Source organism: Hemiscyllium ocellatum, chromosome 5 (genome assembly GCF_020745735.1).
Source record: "Hemiscyllium ocellatum isolate sHemOce1 chromosome 5, sHemOce1.pat.X.cur, whole genome shotgun sequence".
Classification (NCBI taxonomy): Eukaryota; Metazoa; Chordata; class Chondrichthyes; order Orectolobiformes; family Hemiscylliidae; genus Hemiscyllium; species Hemiscyllium ocellatum.
This window is the reverse complement of record NC_083405.1, coordinates 120177454-120198959: the sequence shown is the minus strand read 5'-3', so window position 1 is coordinate 120198959 and position 21506 is coordinate 120177454. Positions and strand designations below refer to the sequence as shown.

Here is a 21506-nt window from a genome sequence, read left to right as displayed (position 1 = left end):
AAGGGGGAAGATAGAAGAAGGTAATAGGCCATAAGACCTGGTGGGGCTGAATTAGGCCATTCAGCCCATCGAGTCTGCTCCACCATTCAGTTATCACCGATATGTTTTGCAACCCCATTCTCCTGCCTTCTCCCTGTAACCCTTAATCCCTTTACTAATCAAGAATGAATCTATCTCTGTCTTAAAGACACTCAATGACTTGGCTTCCTCAGCTTTCTGTAGCAATGAGCCCTCTGGCTAAAGAAATTCCTCCTCATCTCAGTCCTAAAAGGTGGTCCCTGCACTCTGAGGCTGTGCCCTCAGGTCCTCGACTCTCCTATGAGTGGAAACATCTTCTCCATGTCCACTCTGTCCAGGCCCCTCAGTATTCTGTAAGTTTCAATTGTATTCCCCTCATCCATACAGCTGAAACCACCTCCCCATTATCCACAGCTCAAGTTATGCAATTTGCCAACATTCTGGTCCTGGTATGATTCAGGTGGAGCCTATCCAATCAGAAAATCTCCATCCTTCCTCAGTACTGGTGTCAATGTTCCATGAATTCAAATCCATTTCTCCTACACCAATCTCTGAGCCAAGCGTTTACCTCTTTAATCTTGTTGACCATGTACCAATTCACTCAGGGCTCAGGTAGTAGTAATCCAGAGATAATTACATTTTTGGTTCTGCTTTATAATTTAGCCTTGAGCTGCTTGTATTCCCTCAGCAGAACCTCTTTCCTCTTTCTACGTATATATTTGGTACCAATGTGGACCACATGAACTGGATCTCTCTCCTCCCACTCCAAGTTCCTGTGCAGCCCAGATGTGATATCCTGAACCCGGGCACCAGGCAGGCAATACAGACTTTGGGACTCTCAATCCTGGTCACAGAGAACAGTACACTGGAATTAACATGGAGAAGTTTGAAGACATGCTCTTTGAGAGGATGTTCAAACAGTATACTGTAAATGGCAAGAGGTTGAAAAGTGGACATGAGCAGAGACTTGGTGCCATGTCTTCAACTTCTATCAATCAAAGATCTATCCATAGTTCCTTTTAATTTCATTAAAGTATATAATCTGAAAATGAAGCATTGGTATCAACCTGTAAAGTTCAAGGTTCACTTTACCTTCAACTGTATGATCTAAGTCAATTGTAATAATGGATTAAATTTGAGAAAGCCATTCTAAAGGTTTTTTGACCCTGAGGAGGACACATGAGCCATTTCAGGCACAAGCCTTACAAAAATCATTGAGTTTGTTCTAACAAATAAGGATGAACCTCGATTATCTGAATGACACAAGCAGGGAGTATTTTGTTCGGATAATCGAACGTTTGGATAACACAGTTTAGCCTACCATGGGAATTTGCGATCTTGTTTGGATAATCCAAAATTCGGATAATTCAGGTTCAGATAATCGAGGTTCCTCTGTACAAAAGAAATTATATTGAATAAAAGCAGTGATTTTCACTCAATCCACTTCAGGTATTTGTTCATGATACATTATTTAGGGAGATGGTTGGAGGTGGGATGCTCCTCAGCGGGTCGGTGTGGACCTGTTAGGCTGAATGGCCTGTTTTCACACTGTAAAGAGAAACAAAAAGGGATGGAATGGTTGCTCAGTGGTTAGCACGACTGCCTCAGCGTGCCAGGGAGTCAGGTCCAGCCACAAGTGACTATCTGTGTGGAGTTTACATGTTCTCCTTCGGGTGCTCAGATTTCATCCGGGTGCTTCAGTTTCCTCCCACAATCCAAACTTGTGCAAGTTAGGTGGATTGGCCATGCAAGATTACCCATAGTGTTCAGGGATGTACAGGCTAGGTGGATTAGCCATGGGAAATGTAGAATTACAGGGATGGGGAGGGTCTGGGTAGGATGTTCTTCAGAAAGTTGGCATGGACTTGATGGGTCAATGGCCTGCTTCTTTATTGTAGGGATTCTATGACTGCAGTTCTCCTTCCATCTTGGGTCTTCTTTTTTGAGTGTGTGAAACCAGTAAAAATCGCCACTTATTAACACTTGCTCGCCGCTAACCCTTATGCATTGCCAGAGACCTCTTGAACTCTGTTTGGCTTATTAGTAGATTAACAGTTCATGATCAATCCTGCCCAATTCTCAATTAAGTTTTTTAGATATTTCCTACATTATCCAAATTCATTTTTTTAATAATTGTCAACCACTTCATAAGAGCTTCCCTTTCATAGCAATTTGTCTCTCTTTAGCTTATAGAGCATAGAACATAGCACAGTAGAGCACAGTATAGGCCCTTCGGCCCATGATGCTGTGGCAAGCATTTGTCTTAATTGAAGATCAACCTAACCTACACACCCCTCAATTTACTGCCGTCCATGTGCTTGTCCAGCAGTTGCTTAAATGCCCCCAGTGTCTCTGACTCTACTACCACCGCTGGCAGTGCATTCAATGCACCCACCACTCTCTGCGTACAGAATCTACCTCTGACATCTCTCTTATATCTTCTTCCAATCACCTTAAAGTTATAGTCCCTCCTGACAGCCATTTCTGCTCTGGGGAAATGTCTCTGGCTATCTACTCTATTTACACCTCTCATTACCTTGTACAGCTCTGTCAAGTCACCTCTCTTCCTTCTTCCCTCAAGCTGAAAAAGCCTGAGCTCACTCAACCTCTCTTCATAAGACAAACCCTCTAATCCAGGCAGCATCTTGGTAAATCTCCTCTGCACTCTCTCGAAAGCATCCACATCTTTCCTATAATGAGCTGACCAGAACTGGACAAAAATATTCCAAGTGTGGTCTAACCGGGGTTTTATAGAGCTGCAGCAAAATCTCACACATTTTATACTCAATCCCCCTATGAATAAAAGCCAAAATTCCGCATGCCTTTTTAACAACCCTATAAACTTGAGTGGCAATGTTGAGGGATCTATGGACATGGACCCCAAGATCCCGCTGTTACTCCACACTGCCAAGAATCCTGTCTTTAATCCTGATTTCAAATTCAACCTTCCAAAATGATTCACTTCGCATTTATCCAGATTGAACTCCATCTGCCACTTCTCAGCCCAGCTCTGCATCCTGTCAATGTCTTGTTGGAGCCTGCAACAGCCCTTGACAATATCTACAACACCATCAGCCTTTGTGTCATCGGCAAACTTATTAACCTACCCTTCCACTTCTTCATCAAAGTCATTTATAAAAACTACAAAAGAGCAGAGGCCCAAGAACAGATCCCTACGGGACACCACTGGTCACCAAACTCCAGGCACAATACTTTCCATCCACTACCACTCGCTGTCTTCTTTCAGCAAGCCAATTCTATATACAGACAGCCATATTTCCCTGTATCCCATACCTCCTAACTTTCTGAATGAGCCTCCTGTGAAGAACCTTATCAAATGCCTTACTGAAATTGATACACACCACATCCACTACTTAACCTTCGTCAACGTGTCTCGTCACATTCTCAAAGAACTCAATAAAGTTTGTTAGGCATGACCTACCCCTCACAAAGCCATACTGACTATCTGTAATCAAACTATGTTTTTCCAAATAGTCATAAATCCTATCTCTCAGAATCCTTTCCAATACCTTGCTTACCACAGACATAAGACTGACTGGTCTGTGATTCCCAGGGATTTCTCTATTCCCTTTCTCGAACAGAGGAAAAACATTCACCTCCATCCAATCATCCGGCACTACTCCTGTGGAGAGTGAGGATGCAAAGGTCATCGCCAGAGATGCAGCAACCTCCTTTCTCGCTTCCTGTAGCAACCTTGGATATATCTGGTCCGGCCCTGGGGACTTATCTATCTTGATGACTCCCAGAATTTCCAGCACATCCACTTCCTTAATATCAATCTGTTCAAGACTATAAACCCAGGCCATGGTGTTCTCACCATCAACAAGGTCCCTCTCTCCAGTGAATACTGAAGCAAAAAACTCATTTAGGGCTCCCCTACATCTTCAGACTCCAGGCACAAGTTCCCTCCACTATCCCCTAATGGCCTTACCCTCTCTCTGGTCATTCTCTTATTCCTCGCGTACGTTATCTCCATAGAGGAGATAATGAGGCACCATTGAACAATTTAGGAATGTGCTTAGGCTGTGTAAAGTTAGTCTTTACTGATTAACTTTCATTCCAAATGTAATAACTGATAAATCTGAATATTCTCCAAAACATACCAATATCCTTTAACTACAAGAACCATGTGTGACCAAATGGTGTCTTAAACAAATTAAAGCTCAATGTAACTGTACAAAACCAGTACATACAGGCATGAGACATACATCAGCTTGCAAACCTAAACCAACTTGAAACATAGCATTGTCTCTAAGTGAAAGAACTTTTCCTCAAAACATAAGCTTACATAAGCCTGAGCCATAGAACCAACCGAGGAGAAAGTGAGGACAGCAGATGCTGGAGATCAGAGCTGAAAATGTGTTGCTGGAAAAGCGCAGCAGGTCAGGCAGCATCCAAGGAGCAGGAGAATCAACGTTTCGGGCATGAGCCCTTCTTCAGGACCATCAAGTAGAAACTCAATTGGACTCACCAAGTAAACACAGTGTCCACAAGATCGAACCAGATACTTGGAATACTGCAGCGAGGACCTCAGCTCCTCTCCCCCCAAAGCCTGTCCATGATCTACAAGTCAGGAGCGTGATAGAATGCTCCCCAATTGTTTGAATCTGTGCCGCCCCAACAACCCTCCAGAAGGTCAACATCATCCAGGGCTAAACTGCTGCCATCCACAAGCATCCACTCCCTCCACCTGGTAGCAGCAGTGTGTGCTGTCTAAAAGGTACACAGGCAACACAAGGAATGTCAGACAGATGTGAATCCCATTATCCCCGACTAGCAGTCAGCAGACAGCTGGCTGGAACATTTCTTGGCATTGTTACATTCTTCCCAGGTTCTCTATGTGCCGTATAATTTTCAATCTTCTTTTTGTGTTGTGGATTATCAGAATCTAATTGCTACAAGTGGTTATAATTGATGTCATTATAATATTGCCAGTGAATCCTTCCGCATTAGTGTACTTACAAGGCTGCATTAAGGCCTTGTACACAGCCCATTATGACCCAACAATGATACCTTGAAACATTTAGGGAGCACAGTTACATTGCTCATAGACCAACTGGCATTATTCCCCTTCAAACTGCTCCTTATAGATGCTTCTTGAGAATAAAACTATATCCAGAATAAATTGTTCTGTGCACTGCTGTAATAAATTGCACACCATGTGTGTCACATTGTACAGTAAACTGTCCTTGCTTTTTTGAATGAATTCACTGAGAAAACTTATAATTGTTAGAAGAAACAAAATTAACATTCTCTGAACAGGTTTCATTATTATTACGATATGGTTGGCTGGGTTTCGATGTAACCCTTTTTAATTTTTCTAGTAGTCCCTGAAATTCAGGAGGGTGCTTGCCACAGTGTGCAGCCCATGGTAAATATTTTGGTTTTAATTTGGTGGATCACAGTTCTCTCTGACTAGGAAACTCTTCAACTCTGCGCACTTGCCATAGGTGTACTATTTTGGAAGGATCTGCTGGTAGGTACTCAGCCAGTTTGGGGCAGGTCATCAATGCACCCTCCATCAGATCTCGGGGTGAGCGTTGACCGTGGAGGTTCTCACTCAGAAGCAGGTCGTGTTACTCACTTTGGGGCACAAAACTTTGTCTCCTCACTTTGCTGCAGTTAGACATTTGGGGTGGCTCAGTTGTTAGCACTGCTGCCTCACAACGCCAAGGACCTGGATTCGATTCTGCCCCTTGGGCAACTGTCCGTGTGGAGTTAGCACATTCTCCCCGCGTCTGTGTGGGCTCCTTCTGCATGCTCTGGTTTCATAGAACATAGACACAGAACATAGAAAAACCCAGCACAAAACAGGCTCTTTTGTGCTGTTGTGCTGAGGTTTAATCCTAATGTAAAATAAAACAACTTAGTCTACGCACCCCTCAATTCACTGCTGTCCATGTACATGTCCAGCAGTCGCTTAAATGTCCCTAATGACTCTGCTTCCATCACCACAGCTGGCAACACATTCCATGCATTCACAACTCTCTGTGTAAAGAACCTACCTCTGACGTCTCCTTTATACCTTTCTCCTAATATCTTCAAACTATGACCCCTCGTACCAGTCAATCCTGCCCTGGGGAAAGGTCTCTGGCCATTGACTCTATCCATGCCTCTCATTATTTTGCATACCTCGATCAGGTCACCTCCCTTCCCCCTTCCCTCCAGAGAGAAAAGTCCGAGCTCAGTCAACCTCTCTTCATTAGACAAGCCCTTCAGTCCAGGCAACATCCTGGTAAACCTTCTTTGCACCCTCTCCAAAGCCCCTGTATCTTTCCTACAGTAGGGCAACCAGAACTGGACACAAGCTTCCAAGTGTGGTCTCACCAGGGACTTGTAGAGTTGCAGCAAAACCTCACGGCTCTTAAACGCGATCCCCCTGTTAATGAAAGCCAAAACACCATATGCTTTCTTAACAACCCTATCCACTTGGGTGGCAACTTTAAGGGATCTATGTACTTGAACACCAAGATTCCCCTGTTCCTCCACACTGCCAAGAATCCAGTCTTAAAACCTATATTCAGCATTCAAGTTTGACCTTCCAAAATGCATCATTTCGCATTTATCCAGGTTGGTCTCCATTTGCTATTTCTGCAGCCTGTCTATGTCGCGCTGCAGCCTGCAGTAGCCCTCGATACTATCAACAGCACCTCAAAACTTTGTGTCATCTGCAAATTTAGTAACTCACCCCTCAACCTCCTCATTCAAGTCATTTATAAAAACTACAAAGAGCAGAGGCCCAAGAACAAAGCCCTGTGGGACCCACTCAGCACTGACCTCCAGGCAGAATACTTTCCATCTATAACCAATTTTTGCCTTCTGTCAGCACAGAAAAGTATTCTGAATCCAGACAGCCAAATCTCTCTGTGTCCCATACCTCCTGACTTTATGAATGAGCCTACCATTGGGAACCTTATCAAATGTCTTGCTGAAGTCCAGATACCCAAGTCTTCTGTTCGAACTTCATCAACCTGTCTCGTCACCTCCTCAAAGAACTCAATAAGATTTGTGAGGCATGACTTGCCCCTCACAAAGCCATGCTGACTGTCTTTAATCACACTATGCTTTGCCAAATAGTCATAAATCCTATCCCTCAGAATTATTTCCAAAACCTTGCTGACCACAGACGTAAGACTGACTGGGCTGTAATTGCCAGGGATTTCCCTATTCCCCTTCTTGAAAAGAGGAACACCATTCTCCTCCTTTCTCGCTTCCCGGAGCAACCTAGGATAAATCCGGTCTGGCCCTGGGGACTTATCAATCTTAATGTTTGCCAAAATTTCCAGCACATCAACTTCCTGAATCTCGATCTGTTCAAGACTGTTTCCCAACTCCTCAAAGTTCTCATTCACAACAAGGTCCCTCTTCGTAGTGAAAACCAAAGCAAAAAACTCATTTAGGGCTTCCCCTATCTGCTCAGACTCCACGCATAAATTCCCAATGCTATCCCTGACCGGCTCCACCTTCTCTCTGATCATTCTCTTATTCCTTATGTATGAGTAAAATGCCTTTGGGTTCTCCCTAATCCTTCATGCCAATCTTTTTTCGTGCCCCCTCCTGTCTCTCCTCAGTCCATTTCTGAGCACCTTTCTAGCAAGCCTGTAATGCTCTAAAGATGTGCTAGATCCTTGCTTCCTCCACCTTACGTAAGCTGCCTTCTTCCTTTTCACGAGAAGTTCCTCTTTTCTCATCATCCAAGGTTCCTTAATCTTACCCCTTCTTACCTGTCTCAGAGGAACAAATTTGTGCATGACTCACAACAACTGCTCCTTAAATAGTCTCCACATGTCTGCTGTGCTCTCTCTGTGGAACAATTGCTCCCAGTCTGCACTTCTCAACTCCTGTCTGATAGCATCATAATTTCCTTTACCCCAATTAAATATCTTCCCTTGGTAAGGATTCTGGGTAAACCAAAATGGAGGGCGGGAAAAATTTCTGGCTGTAAGAGCTGCTCCTTTTTTTTTGAGGTATTTTAGGTGTTGGAGGTCATTTCCTCGAATTCCAGGAGCAGCAATTACTGTTTTATGTGCTGTTGCATTGTTTTGGAACTTTGGAAAAAGAGAAGTCAAAACAACAGCAGTTTTAAAAGGGAGAAGAGCAGATAAAGGAAGCACATGGTGAGGGAGAGAGAGAGAGAGAGAGAGAGAGAACCTGCAGAATTACTGCCTTTGCTGTTTGAATTCATGTATTGTTGGACATCTGGGAAAATTAATAAACAGTGAAAATCACAACTAATCTTGGAGGAACTGTTGGGCAAAGTTCACAGCACAGAACCAGATAAGTTAATTGTTGTTTTAAGTCTGTCCTAGAGAAAGGCTGCAATAGTGAGTATAGTGGATTCTTTCTTGATTATATGTTTTTGGAGATAAGTCTCTTGATTAGACTTAAAATATAAGCCATAACTATTAATTTAACCTGAGGCAGTGTAGAGGAATAAGACAGTGTTATTTTCTGGGTCTGTAGATTGTGAGGGTACAAAAATGGCCATTGCAGTGATATGTACTTCTTGTCAGATGTGGGAGTTTAAAGAGGGTTTAAGGGTTATTGCAAATTATATCTCCCATAAATGCTGTTGGATGTGAATCTTATCAGATCGAGTGGATTGGTTGGAGAGACAGATAGAAGCGATGAGGAATTTGCAGCAGCATCAGTATGTGATGGATGGCAGTTATAGGAAGGGGGGAAAGTCTCAGATGCAGTCACATACATGGGTTAACTCCAGGAAGGGTGAGAGAGGTCAGCACCTAGGGCAGGAGTCTTTTGTGGATATACCCATTTCAAACAGGTATGCTGTTTTGGAAAATGTAGGAGGTGATGGATTCTCAGGGGAATGTAGCACGAACAGCCAAGTTTCTGGTGTTGAGACTGGCTCTAATGCAATGAGGGGTACGTCGGCTTCCAAGAGATCAACTGTGTTTGGGCATTCTGTAGTCAGAGGTACAGACAGACGTTTCTGTGGCCAGCAGAGAAAAAGCAGAATGGTGTGTTGCTTCCCTGGTACCAGGATCAAGGATGTCTCAGAGAGGGTGCAGAATGTTCTCATGGGGGAGAGGGGCCAGCAGGAGGTCATTGTCCACATTGGAACCAACGACATTCGAAGGGAAAAGGTTGAGACTCTGAAGTAGATGAGAGAGAGTTAGGCAGAAATTTAAAAAGGAGGTCCTCAAGGATAGTAATATCTGGATTACTCCCAGTGCTACAAGCTAGTGAGGGCAGGAATAGGAGAATAGACATTAGACAGTAGGCACAGGAGTAGGCCATTCTGCCCTTCGAGCCTGCACCATCATTCAATATGATCATGGCTGATCATCCTTAATCAGTATCCTGTTCCTGCCTTATCTCCATAACCCTTGATTCCACTATCCTTGAGAGCTCTATCCAACTCTTTCTTAAATGAATCCAGAGACTGGGCCTCCACTGCCCTCTGGGATAGAGCATTCCACACAGCCACCACTCTCTGGGTGAAGATGTTTCTCCTCATCTCTGTCCTAAATGGCCTACCCCGTATTTTTAAGCTTTGTCCTCTGGTTCGGCACTCACCCATCAGCGGCACTCACCCATTCTTGCCTCCAGAGTGTCCAATCCTTTAATAATTTTATATATCTCAATCAGATCCCCCCTCAGTCTTCTAAACTCAAGGGTATACAAGCCCAGTCGCTCCAGTCTTTCAGCGTAAGGTAGTCCCGCCTTTCCAGGAATTGACCTCGTGAACCTACGCTGCACTCTCTCAATAGCCAGAATGTCTTTCCTCAAATTTGGAGACCAGAACTGCACACAATACTCCAGGTGTGGTCTCACCCGGGCCCTATACAGCTGCAGAAGAACCTCTTTGCTTCTATACTCAATCCTTCTTGTTATGAAGGCCAGCATGCTATTAGCCTTCTTCACTACCTGCTGTACCTTCATGTTTACCCTCACTGACTGGTGTACAAGAACACCCAGATCTCTTTGTACTGCCCCTTTACCTAAATTGATTCCATTTAGGTAGTAATCTGCCTTCCTGTTCTTGCCACCAAAGTGGATAACCATACATTTATCCACATTAAACTGTATCTGCCATGCATCTGACCACTCACCTAACCTGTCCAGGTCACCCTGTAATTTCCTAACATCCTCCTCACATTTCACCCTGTCACCTAGCTTAGTATCATCAGCAAATTTGCTAATGTTATTACTAATACCATCTTCTATATCATTAATATATATTGTAAAAAGCTGCGGTCCCAGCACTGATCCCTGCGGTCCCAGCACTGATCCCTGAGGTACCCCACTGGTCACTACCTGCCATTCCAAAATTGAGCTGTTTATCAGTACTCTTTGTTATGCATTTGTTATGCTTTCCTTTATTGGTCAGAGTATTGAGTATGGGAGTTGGGAGGTCAAGTTGTGGCTGTATAGGACATTGGTTAAGCCACTGTTGGAATATTGCGTGCAATTCTGGTCTCCTTCCTATCGGAAACATGTTGTGAAACTTGAAAGGGTTCAGAAAAGATTGGCAAGGGTGTTGCCAGGGTTGGAGGATCTGAGCTACAGGGAGGGGCTGAACAGGCTGGGGTGTCAGAGGCTGAGGGGAGACCTTATGGAGGTTTACAAAATTATGAGGGGCATGGATAGGATAAATTGTCGGAACTACAGGGCATAGTTTTAGGGTGAGAGGGGAAAGATATAAAAGAGACGTAAGGGGCAACCTTTTCACGCACAGGGTGGTACTTGTGTGGAATGAGCTGCCAGAGGAAGTGGTGGAGGCTGGTACAATGCAACATTTAAGAGGCGTTTAGATGGATATATGAATAGGAAGGGTTTGGAGGGATATGGGCTGGGTGCTGGCAGGTGGGACTAGATTGGGTTAGGATATCTGGTCGGCATGGATGAGTTGGACCGAAGTGTCTGTTTTCATGCTGTACATCTCTATGATTCTATGACTCTATAACTGCTCCTTTCCCTCTCCAAGGTTATGGTAAATGTGAGGCAGTTGTGATCACTGTCACCAAAGTGTTCTCCCACTGCGAGTTCTCATACCTGTTCTGGCTCATTGCCAAGCACCAAATCCAAAGTGGCCTCTCCCCTCGTCGGCCTGTCTGCATCCTGAGTACGAAAACCCTCCTGAACACACCTGACAAAAATGGCTCCATCCAAACCATCGGCACTAAGGAGGTGCCAGTCGATATTGGGAAAGTTGAAATCACCCACAACAACAACCCTGCTCCATTTGCATTTTTCCAAAATCTGCCCGCCTATGAGTTCTTCGATCTCTCTACTGGTATTAGAGGGTCTGTAGAAAATCCCCAATGTGGTGGCTGTTCCCTTGCTGTTCCTAACTTCCACCCATACTGACTCAGTAGACAAACCTTCCTCAACAACCTTCGTTTCTGTAGCTGCGATGAACTCTCTAATTAGCAATGCTACACCCCCTCCTCTGTTTCTACCCTCTCCGTTCTTTTTAAACATTTTAACCCCTGGAACATCAAGCGATCATTCCTGTCCCTGTGAAACCCCCGTCTCTGTTATGGCCACAACATTGCAGCCCCAATTACTGATCCATGCTCTAAGTTCGTCACTCTTATTTCGGTGCGGGTGTCTCGGAGATGTCCCCTAAAGCGCTCTGCTAGGAGGCGCCCAGTCTCCCCAATGTAGAGAAGACTGCATCGAGAGCAACGGATACAATAAATGATATTAGTGGATGTACAGGTAAAACTTTGATGGATGAGGAAGGCTCCTTTTGGGCCTTGGATAGAGGTGAGGGAGGAGGTGTGGGCATAGGTTTTACAGTTCCTGTGGTGGCAGGGGAAAGTGCCAGGATGGGAGGGTGGGTTGTAGGGGGCGGCGTGGACCTGACCAGGTAGTCACGGAGGGAACGGTCTTTGCAGAAGGTGGAAAGGGGTGGGGAGGGAATATATATCCCTGGTGGTGGGGTCTTTTTGGAGGTGGCGGAAATGTCGGCGGATGATTTGGTTTATGCGAAGGTTTGTAGGGTGGAAGGTGAGCACCAGGGGCGTTCTGGTTCATCCAGCTCCAGCTCCAGTTCCCTAACTAGGTTTTCGTGGAGCTGGAGTTGCGTGAACGTCCCGCAGATGTGGACGGCAGAGACATGTGAAGTGTCTCTCACCTGCCACATTCTGCAGGGGGAACATGTAATTGCCCTAACGTCCATACCCCACTACTCTGAAAGCCCACACAGGACTAAACAAAGGAAGAGAAGAAAAAAATGAGAAACCTGAAAACTTAACCGCATTTACAGACTCTTAGCAAGGTTAGAGGAGGTGGGTGGGAGGAGGCCCTACCATGTAGGGTCTCTGGTTTAGATCTCACCCACTTAAAAACTTCCTGGCAGCCCTTGTTTCTCTCCATTGAAAATGTGTTGCTGGTTAAAGCACAGCAGGTCAGGCAGCATCCAAGCCTGTTCCTTGGATGCTGCTTGACCTGCTGTGCTTTAACCAGCAACACATTTTCAACTGTGATCTCCAGCATCTGCAGACCTCATTTTTTACCCTTGTTTCCCTCCGCCCTCTCTCCTCGCAGCTCTGTTCAAAAAAAATGTTTTTTACTCACCTTCCCAGCAGTCTTTTGCTCCTGCCTTGCACCTCTTGGCAAATGGAGACCCTAACGCCTGAGGTAAGTTTTTTAAACTGGTATACTCACCTTCCCATCAGTCCTTCCGTCCTCCCTCAGCAAATGGAGGGGTGAAATGACAAATGATTTAAACTTTAGTGGGGAGTTAGGTACAGGGTCTCTGGTGTGACTCTAGTACAAGTGGAGTTTTAAATACCATACTAGAAGAAGTGTATTGTACAAGAGTTGTTTTGTCTCTGCTCACTTTATAAAGCAATGTTTTGAGATTCATGGGATTACGTATTTACAGGTCTTCAAATTTATTTATTCTGTTTTATCTTTGTATTTGTTAACAAGTTTTTGTTCTGTTGTGAAAACAAAATCTTCAGCACAGTGCGCTTATGTTCCAGTGAGAGACCTCTCCATTAATAACAAAACAAAATAAAATAAAATATGATCTATCAACCCAGGTTTCAGTCTGGGATTGACTTATCTGGTAATAACATGAGCTGCGATCATAAAACTGTAATGACTTCAGGAACTGAGTATCCCCAGTGAGTGTCAACAAACAAGTGATTGATAAAAAAAAAGTGCAGCTTAACTGTACTGTTGACCATCCCTTACCTCATTTTACTGATGATAGAGAGTAAGTGGATGTGGCAGTAATTTTCCAGGTTGGGTTTGACTTGCCTCTTAGACACAGGACATACCTAAGTAATTTTGCGAAGATGCAACCATTGTACCTGCAGCTTGGCTGAGGGAGCAGCAGGTTCTGGAGCACAAGTCTCCAGTTCTATTGCCGGAACGTTGTCAGGGCCCATAACCTTCAGCCATTTCTTGATATCTTTTTTGTTTGGACTTCTATGATGTTAAATCCTTTTTAAAAACAAAACCAGAAGTGCTAATATAGGAAATCAGAAGTAAAAATGAAAAACGCTGGCAGGTCTGGAAGCTCCCTTGGAGAGAAAAACTGAGTTAATGTCTCAGGTCTAGAACCTTCCACCAGAGTGGTCCCTACTTCCTCTAAATCTAGGTGACAGCAGGAGAAGATGTTCTTACAACTGAGAATCGCAGGTAACTCTCACCCATTAATATCCCAGTCCCTCTTCAAGTTTAGGTTCTGCATTCATTATAAGCAGAAGGATGCCCAGCTTTGAGATGACCAAATATGGCAAGTAGAATTTACTTTCAAATTAGCCAACAGTTGCAGCAAATGTGGTATCCATGGTAACATCTGCCGGTCTGTGTGCCACATATTTTCAGGACGATATGTTCAAAGTAGGGTTTCCTTGCCAGAAAACTTCAACTGTTTGTGACATCCCTGATTGCTATTTTTACTGATCCTGTCTGGTATAGCATAGGGAGCTCCAGATGGTGCGTTTCTCTTTTCGCTGATTATACTTTCTAATGATTTATGGTTTGTAACATTCTGCTGGTGGATTGAGGAGAAATGTCCTTCCATTCTCTTGAAGTGCCAAGTAGGCTACACAATGGTGCCAACATACATGCAGGGCCAAGTCTCCACAAAGTGATGGGAGTCTCGGCGGGTCAGTTAGAGAGCTTGCTAAGGACCAGTTCTCTTGAAGAGTCCCTGGATTAAGACATTGATTCCCTCTCCACAGATATTGTGCTTCTCTAGCAGCTTCTGTCTACTTTGAAGTTTGTTTGCCAATTACAAGCCGATTCAGCATGTATCTTCCTGCATTTTGGTACCAATGTCCATTTTGTGCAACTTTTGAAGCTGTATTTTCAATTCCTGAACCCAAAATATCCACATTCGAATAGCTACGGTATGGAAAGAGGCCATTCGGCCCATCGAGTCTGCACCAACCCTCTGAGGGGCGTCCCACCAAGACCTAGTCTCTTACCCTATCCTCGTAACCCTGCATTTACCCTGGCTAATCTACCTAACCTGGCCATCTCTCGACACTACGGGGCAATTTGCCAGGGCCAGTCTCCCTCACCTGCACATCTTTGGACTTGTTAATGGTAACCAACTCTAATGTCTGTGGGATACCACTTCCCACCTTTAACCTCCAGCTTGAATCCACACTCATTGACTCTGGCCTGTGGCTGTCTGGGTTTCCTGTATTCACAGTTTTACTTCTGATTTCCTATATTCACACTTTTAGTTTTGTTTTTAAAAAGGATTTAACCTCATAGAAGTCCAAACAAAAAAGATATCAAGAAATGGCTGAAGGCGAGGGATGCTGTAAAGGTTATGGGCCCTGACAACATTCCGGCAATAGAACTGAAGACTTGTGCTCCAGAACCTGCTGCTCCCTCAGCCAAGCTGCAGGGGGTACAATGGTTGCATCTTTGCAAAATTGCTTAGGTATGTCCTGTGTCTAAGAGACAAGTCAAACCCAACCTGGAAAATTACTGCCACATCCACTTACATCATTTTACTGATGATAGAGAGTAAGGGATGGTCAACAGTACAGTTAAGCTGCACTTTTTTTTTTATCAATCACTTGTTTGTTGACACTCACTGGGGATACTCAGTTCCTGGCAGCTTGGGTTAGAGCAGAATTTGTACTCTGTCTTCTAGGAAGGGAATGATGGAGATAAACTACACCCCAGTGACTTGCAATCATAATGCCCAGTGCATCTCAGTGTATGTGCAAAGGAGAGTTGGAGGGTTGTCTGCTTTCAGATGAGACATTGAACTAAAGTCCCAGTCACCACCTCAGATCGACATGAGAGATTCCACTGCACCATTTCAAGTAAAAGCAAGAGTGATATTTTCTGATTGTCCACCTAGCTTTTACCTTTCAAACACACGTCACTAAAACTAATAATTTGAGGATTAACCTTCCTGCTGTTGGGGTTTGCAAATTGGCTGCCACATATCCCTGAATTGCACACCAAAAGCACGTTAATTGGCCCTAAGTTCCTTTGCAACATTCTCAGGCCATGATAGGTGCCATATAAATGCAACTCCCATTTTTCAAACTTGAAGAAAACAATCATGATACCACTGACAAGATGGGCTGAATGGTCACCTAAAGCCTGCATCATTCTGGGCTAATACATGAAATGGCTGGGCTGTCTTATGAGGAAAGGTTGGACAGGCTGTGCTCAAATCCATTGGAGGCAGTGGGATTGAAACAGATGCAGTTCCGAGGGGTCTTGACAGGATGGATTAGAAAGGATGTTTCCTTTTGTAGCAGAATTTAGTATGGGAGGTCAGTGTTTAAAAATGAGAGGTTCCCGTTGAAGGCAGAAGTGAGGAAATTTTCTCTTCTCTGCGGTCCATAAGTCTTTGGAACATGTTTCCTGAAATGATGGGGGTAGCAGAGTGTTTGAATATTCCTATGACAGAAGGGGATAGATCCTTGAGGTAAGGCAGAAGGTTACCACGGTAGTTGGAGGTGAATGGTACAATAAGATCAGCCTTGTTTTTATGAAGTGATAGGGCAGGCTTGAGAGGGGAAATAGCTCATCATGCTCCCACTACGTACGATTGAATGTACATGAACTAGGAAATTCATTTTCTAATATTAAACTATGAGGCGAGCAAGAATACTATGCCTTAAAATAAGCAAAGGCAAACGTTTAACCAATCAGTACACATATAGTCACCAATATTAGTCTTAATATAGAAACATCAAGCATAGGAGCAGGAGTAGGCCATTCAGCCCTTTGAGCCTGCTATGCCATTCAGTATGATCATGGCTGATCATCTAACTCCATTCCCTGTTTTCTTGACATAGACTTTGGTCTTTTTAGCACTAAGAACATTCAGTGTTTTGGCCTCAATTGCTGTCTGTGGCAGAGAATTCCACAAGTTCCTCCTGTCTAAGTGAAGTCATTTCCCCTCAGCTCAGTCCGAAATAGGCTATTCCATAACCTTCCACTGTGACCCTTAGTCCTGCTGTTGACCCCTGGTATTGGTCTTCTACATGCCCACCTTGGAACTGCTCAAAAAGTAAAAGGCAAGTCTGATGAAGAGATTGCAGGGTCTTGAGGGATTTAAGGACCTTTTCTGTACACGTTTTCTAATCTTGTCAACTCACCTTGCCCATAGGAGCAGGCCAGATTACACTCTGAAAATGAAAGCATTTGAGTCAAAAATCTGAAAGACATAGCGGAAAGTAAATTTTGTTTTATCTCAAACTATTTGATAATAAAACAGTCGCAGAACAGGTGTTGCATTGTGAGTGATATGGAAACCGTTCACTGAAGCATAAATCTAATGTTGACTTACATGTTAGGTTTCAAGTTAACATCTTTCTCATTCACTCTTTTGCTATCTGTAGTAATGTTGTTTTCCTGGATACAGAGAATGGTACAGAGAGACCTGAATGATGTTAACTAGTGCGCATTCACACATTTATGTGTCTGTTTGTTTTCCTTTCCAGACTCATCGGCATTCTTTTACAGCCTACTACACCCTGTGTAATTTAGAGACTTGGTAAGTAACAAACTCTTATTTTTTTCCCGTAAGCAACTGAGTTGCCGCTTTGTTGGGCTGAGTGTATTTGATCTTTGAGCTAGTTTCAGACTGAAGCAGTATCAGTAACAGGCACGACACAAGCTTGTGCGATGGGAATGTACAATAATACAAGGTCATATATATCACACCAAGGTGTGAATTGGAATCGAAAGCGATGCACACTTTGAATTGATGCGAATCACTGTTTCTGGCTCTCAATTTACGTGCTGGATTCAATTTGGAGTTTTTAGAAATGAAGGCAATTTGTCATGAAGTCAAGGTATTACATTACCAAAATATATTATTTACAAAAATATCTGTTTACAACCCACCTACTGCCCACCTTGCATCTTGCCACCCCATACAGAGGAGTCTAAGTAAGCAAGATCCACCAGCTGACAAGGAAGGGAAATATAGAAAGTAAGGGCAGATGTAGGCCATTCGGCCCATTGAGTGTTCTGCCATTCAATATAATCATAGCTGACCATCCAACTCAGTATCCTGTTCCCACTTTCCCTTTGATCACTTTAACCCAAAGGATAATATACTGAGTTCCTTTTGAATACATCTCTGAACATTAGTAGAAGATGCAAAGTCACTGATAAGTTATGCACGTTAAACCCCATGTGTCGAATGGCAGACGTTGAACTACCACCAGGAGAGTGGTTCTTGATAAGCAGGTTCAGGGCATGTCAGGGCTCCTGTGCAGAGAATGGACTGGATTTCTTGCAGGAAGCAAGGTGTGAGGACATGTACTTGAGGTAACTGGGGAATCAATGGGCTGGTAATAGATGTACATGGACAGCCTACCCCGAGAAGTGGAAACAGAAGTTTTGAAGGAGGGAAGGAAAGACTCAGAGATGGACCAGATAAAGGTGAGAACAGGGTGGAAATTGGAAACAAAGTTGAATAATTTTTCCAATTCTTGATGTGAGTAGGAAACAGCACTATGGACACCAGTGGATTCGGAGAAAGCGTTATGGGTGAGAGTCCGGGTTGGACAGGAACAACGAATGGTCCGCATCCCCCACAAGGAGACAGGGTTTACTGGTGCCCATAGCCAAAGCTTTGAAGATAAAGTTGTTCAAAGTGAGAACTAGCTCAGTCAGGTGAAGGAAGTGGTGGTGGTTGGAGACTGTTCTTTTCAAGGGGGAAGTGGTGAGCCTTAGGACCATTCGAATGGGGAAATGGTTGTGGAGAGGGATTGCACATTCATAGCGAAGAGGACATTAGGGAAGCAGACATTGTGGAAATAGCCTTAAAGCATCAGAAGAATCACAAATTAAGTGGAAAGAGGCTGGACATTTGGAAGGAAATAGAGTCAAGTGAGGAAGAAGTAAGTCCAAAGGGGTAGGTACAGACTGAAACAGCGGATCTACCAGAGTATTCCTGTTTTTGGATTTTGGGAAGGAGGTAGAAGTGGGCTGTATTTGTTTGGAGGACTGTGAGGTGGAATGCTGTAGAGGGGAGAGCTCCAGAGGAGAATGAGGTCCTCAACATTAATCTTCAATCCATTGACGTTCCAAGGTATCAGGTCAAACACGGGTCGAGGAAATCTCCCATTGATGAACACATAGCAACAACTGGCTGACAACCCGCCATGTGGTCCTCCATGTTAAACACTACTTGGAGGAAGCACTGAGGGTGGAGAGGATGCAAAGTGTACACTGGGGGTTTGGGGGTGGGGTTGCAGGAGGTGGGGGGAGAGGGGGTGGTGACTTCAATAACCACCACTAAGTGTAGCTCAGCAACAACATTACTGATCGAGCTGGTTGGGTCCTGCGGCAGGTGGTAAGGGAACCACCAAGAGGGAAAAATATACTTGACCTCATCCTTACCAAACTGGCCGCTGCAGATGCATTTGTCCATGACAGCATCGGTAAGAGCAACTACTTTGTGGAGACAACGTCCTTCCTTCACATTGGGAATAACCTCCATTTGGTGAGTAACACCATTACTATACTAAATGGGACAGACTTCAAACAGATCGAGCAACTCAACACCGAGCATCTATGAGGCATTGTGGGCTATCAACAGCAGCAGAATTGTACGCCAGCACAATCTGTAACCTCATGGGCTGGCACATCCACCTATTCAGCTGTTATATTAAGCCAGGGGATCAACCCTGGTTCAATAGAGAGTGCAGGAGGGCATGCAGGAGCAGCCCAGGCACACCGAAAAATGAGGTATCAACCTGGTAAAACTACCAAACAGGACTACCCACATGCCAAGCAGCATAAGCAACAAGCGATAAACAGAGCTAAGTGATCCCAAAACCAATGGATCAGATCTAAGCTCTGCCGATTTCCCACATTCAGTTGTGAATGATGGTGGACAATGCCCATCCTCAATGATAAGGGAGCCCAGTACATCAGTGCAAAAGGTAAGGCTGATGCATTTGTAACAATCTTCAGTCAGAAGTGCCGAGTGGACCATCCGATGCTACCTGAACTGCTGTGCTTTTCTAACACGACTCTAATCTAGAATCTGGTTTCCAGGATCTGCAGTCATTGTTTTTAACAAGAAACGGTTGGAGACACTGGATACTATAAAGGCTACGGGCCCTGATAACATTCCAACAATGGTACTGAAGACTTGTGATCCAGAACTTGCTGGTCCCCTAGCCAAGCTGTTCCAGTACAGTTACAACACTGGCATCTTCCTGACAGTGTGGAATATTGACCAGGTGCATCATCTATAAAAAGCAGGACAAATCCAACTTGGCCACTTATCGCCCCATCAGTCTATTTTCAATCATCAGTAAAGTGATGGAAGGTGTCATCAACAGTGCTATCAAGCAGCACCTGCTCAGTGATGCTCAGTTTGGGTTCCACGTGGGCCACTCAGCTCCTAACCTCATTGCAGCCTTGGGTCAAACATGGACAAAAGAGCTGAATTCCAAAGGTGAGGAGAGAGTGACAGTCCTGGACATCAAGCTGCATTTGACCCAGTGTGGCATCAAGGAACCTTCGCAAAACAGGAATCAATGGGTATTGGGGGCAAACTCTCCACACAGGAAGGTGGTCGTGGTTGTCAGAGGTCAGTCACCTTAGCACTAGGACATCTCTGCAGGAGTTCCTCAGGGTAGTGTCCTCGACCCAATCATCTTCAGCTACTTCATCAATGACCTTCCCTCCATCATAAGGTCAAAAGTGGGAATGTTTGATCGTGATTGCACAATGTTCAGTACCATTCATGACTCCTCAGATACTGAAGCCATCTGTGTTCAAATGCAACAAAACCTGAACAGTATCCAGACATGGGTTGGTAAATGGCAAGTAACATTCAGCCGTTGACATTCAAAGGCATTACCATCATTGAATCCCCACTATCATCTTGAGTGTTACCATTGACAAGAAGCAGAACTGAACCAGCCTATAAATACTGTGATAATAAGAACAGGTAAGAGGCTAGGAATCCTGTAGCAAGCAATTCACTTGACTCCCCAGAATCAGTCTGCCAATGACAAGGCACAAGTCAGGAGTGTGAGGTAATACTCCCCTCTTGCCTGGATGAGTGCAGCCCCAAGTATATCCAAAAAGCTTGACACCATCCAGAACACAACATTCAGTTTATTGGCGTCACATCTATGAACAGTCACTCCCTCCGACTCCGCTGCTCAGGAGTAGCAGTGTGTACTATCTACAAGATGCACTTCAGAAATTCACCAAGACCCCTGAGCAGCACCTTCAAAATCCTTGACCACTGCCATCCAGAAGGACATGGACAGCAGATACATGGGAACACTACCTTCGAACATACTCAACATCCTGACTTTGATTGAATTACTTCACCATCACTGAGTCAAAATTCTGGAACCCCTCTCTCTAAGGGCATTATGGGTCAAGCCACACCAAATAACTGTGGTGGTTAAAGAAGGAAGATCACCACATTATTCTCCATGCTAACCCATGATGAGCTCAACCATCAACGTCCACAGCTCCCTTTTCTCTCTGAATAGCTCGCAGCTCTCAGGGCCAATGTCCACAGTACTGGGGACTTCATGGTTTAGAAAGCCAGAGACTAGCCTGTTAAGTGCCTGAGGACATTTACGTCTCTTGGGGCCTCCTCCTAAAAATGCAGCACAGGAAGATCCCACAAAGTCCATACCAGGAATGAAGCCTGATGGGGAAGATGATAAATGGGAGTGATGAATGATGGGAACGAAGAAAGATCAGGGTAATGAAAGATCAACCTGATGGAAGATCAAGGGTAATGAATGATCGGGTGATGAGAGATGGGGGTGTTGAAAATTGGAGGTGATGAATGATAGGGGTGATGAACGATTGGGGTAATTAATGATTTAGCTCTACTTTAGAGGTGAAGGTGAGGGAAACAGTTGATTAAATCAACAACTGGAGAAATATGGAAGTAAATTGATGATGACAATCTGCAATTCTGGTGCTTCAATGAAGCAAGTGCCTGTGAGTTGCTCATGAATTCAGTGCTTGCATTTTTGGGTAGTGGCTCAGTGGTTACC

At 44.3% G+C, this 21506-nt stretch overlaps 1 protein-coding gene across 1 annotated transcript in view; it reads left to right on the top strand.

Annotated features, from left to right (window-relative positions):
* Positions 1-21506, top strand: part of dpp6a (dipeptidyl-peptidase 6a) — a 1150594-nt gene that overhangs the window by 855443 nt on the left and 273645 nt on the right. The window contains exon 6 of the mRNA XM_060825137.1: positions 16953-17005. Within this exon, the coding sequence (XP_060681120.1) occupies positions 16953-17005 (53 nt within the window). The remainder of the gene's footprint in view (positions 1-16952; positions 17006-21506) is intronic.